Below are 2,500 nucleotides of genomic sequence, written 5' to 3'. Positions count from 1 at the left end.
ATGAATCAAACTTGTGACAAGTTCTAGCCATAACGCCGGCGGACAAGACAACAGCTGGCTGGTGTTATTAGCTGTGACACTGACAACTTAATTCTCAGGTTTTATTCAAGCAAATTCCTCTATGATTGTCTCGCTTACACTAATTATATCCACGTCAAAAAAAAAAAAAAGAAAGTAATGAAAATGATAAATAGACAAGTGAATAAATAAACAGATAAATAAACTTAACATTCTGTTCGTTTCTTTTCCACCTTTGGACAACTTTAACTGCTTCAAAAAGAGGAATGTTATCAATAAACCTGTGAAACGATATTGACAACTTTTTTTTCCCTTAATGCACTCACAAACTCATAAAAGAAAATGTACGAGAAAATAAAGGAAAGAAAGAAAGAAAGAAGGAAAGAAGGAAAGAAGGAAAGAAAAGGTTAAAGATAGTATGAGAGAGCAGTGCAGGTAAAATAAGAGTCGCCACATTTGTAGGTTGGACGCGAGGTCGTTCCCCTTATGAGCGGGATGCCTGAGACACCGCTGACCGTCCGTCCATCCCATTAAAACCATCACTCATCGCCACTCAACGCGTCATCGGTGCCCTTCGTTTATTGCTGTCTCGTGTGTGGTTGGTAAATTCTACACGCTATTAAACTGTTTCCTTCCCTGTCTGATGTCTCTGTCCTCATCGTCGTCATTCCGTCCTGTCACTTGCCGCTATATGCATGGTACATCAATGGTGTGGCTCACAATATTTGTGTTTATTGCTACGCTCCAGGCGCTGAGTTGCAAGGGAGGGGTGGTCTGCGGAACAGCGACAGGAATGTGCTGCAGCAAAGTACTTATTCGTGACGGTGCGGTCCGTGGAGCGTATTCGTGCTGCTGATGGATTCTTTCACTCTGGAATATCAAATTTTTACGCTCCACACACACACACACACACACACACACACACACACACACACACACACACACACACACACACACATACACGGCTCGGTAGCTCAGTGGTTAGAGCGCTGGCTTCACAAGCCAGAGGACCGGGGTTCGATTCCCCGGCCGGGTGGAGATATTTGGGTGTGTCTCCTTTCACGTGTAGCCCCTGTTCACCTAGCAGTGAGTAGGTACGGGATGTAAATCGAGGAGTTGTGACCTTGTTGTCCCGGTGTGTGGTGTGTGCTTGGTCTCAGGCCTATCCGAAGATCGGAAATAATGAGCTCTGAGCTCGTTCCGTAGGGTAACGTCTGGCTGTCTCGTCAGAGACTGCAGCAGATCAAACAGTGAAACACACACACACACCGCGTAGTGTAATGGTTAGTACGTTCGGCTTGCAATCGAGAGGATCCTGTTTCGAGTCCCGGGAAGCGGCAAGGCAAATGGACAAGCCTCTTAATGTGTAGCCCCTGTTCAATTAGCAGCAAATAGGTACGGGATGTAACTGGAGGGGTTGTGGCCTCGCTCTCCCGGTGTGTGGAGTGTGTTGTGGTCTCAGTCCTACCCGAAGATCGGTCTATGAGCTCTGAGATCGCTCCGTAATGGGGAAGGCTGGCTGGGTGACCAGCAGACGACCGAGGTGAATTACGCACACACACACATGTACCTACCTACACACACACACACACACACACACACACACACACACACACACACAACCTCTTTCCGTTGGCCTTGGAGGTGCGGTAGTCGGACCGTTGCTCCACCGAACACATGTACCGCAGGCAGTCTGCCCAGTAGGAGTCCGAGGCAGGCGAGACCAACAGGTTGAAGCAGCCGGCCCACGTGCCCCCCTGGTATCCTCCCTGCGGCCTGGAGGTGGCGGGCTGCTCGATGCGTGTGGGGCGCCGCTGCATCTTGTTCATGACCCGCGGCCGGAACAGCGCTCCTTCGCTCCGGGCGCGGCCATCCACAGACCCCGGCGTGAACATGGTGGTCGGGAGTGTGGTTGACTTTTCCCTAGACACTGAACTGTCTCTCTGTTTCGTCCTGCGCCCCTAGGTATGTCCTGTACTGGGAGGCGTCGTCATTGTTTACGGTGAAAGCATTTCCTTGTTAGCCGCGTTTATCATTTATGGAATGATGAGGATGGAGAAAGTTGCACTATTTCTTGTGGTTCATCGCCAGTGAGTCGAGATTTACAGCGTAACTCTTACTAGATTACTGCCGCGTCGTGTGGCAGCCCTCATTGAACACAGAACGCGCCGCGCTGCCATGGCATCGCTTACTAACTTACTGAATTAGTTGTTCAAATTTTCATAAGTTACTTCAAGCGTGAGTAATGAGTGGTGTGTTCACCCTGGTTCACCAGCCTGCCACGCGTGGGCGGTAGAGGGGGCGTGGGGCAACATGGGCGGTGGGTGACAAGGGCGCCGCGAGGTGGCCCAGGTGTGACTAAGGCGTGTGTTCACCGCCTGGCTTACGTGAGGTGCTCACACCGACTGCCGGCACTGAGTGAGCGGCTGCCTCGCCCCTCCCCCTGCCGCCATCACGCAAGCAGTGCCCTCCCCACGCACTC

General features: G+C 51.1%; 1 protein-coding gene across 1 annotated transcript in view; it reads right to left on the bottom strand.

Annotated features, from left to right (window-relative positions):
• LOC123514361 overlaps nucleotides 1-2,469 on the bottom strand; it is a 41,551-nt gene extending 39,082 nt beyond the window's left edge. Inside the window, exon 1 of the mRNA XM_045272231.1 lies at nucleotides 1,642-2,469. Coding sequence (XP_045128166.1) covers nucleotides 1,642-1,913 — 272 coding nt within the window. The 5' untranslated portion in view covers nucleotides 1,914-2,469. The remainder of the gene's footprint in view (nucleotides 1-1,641) is intronic.
• Nucleotides 2,470-2,500: the final 31 nt, after the last annotated feature.

Source organism: Portunus trituberculatus, chromosome 37, assembly GCF_017591435.1.
Source record: "Portunus trituberculatus isolate SZX2019 chromosome 37, ASM1759143v1, whole genome shotgun sequence".
Taxonomy (NCBI): domain Eukaryota; kingdom Metazoa; phylum Arthropoda; class Malacostraca; order Decapoda; family Portunidae; genus Portunus; species Portunus trituberculatus.
This window is presented reverse-complemented; position numbering and strand designations above follow the sequence as displayed.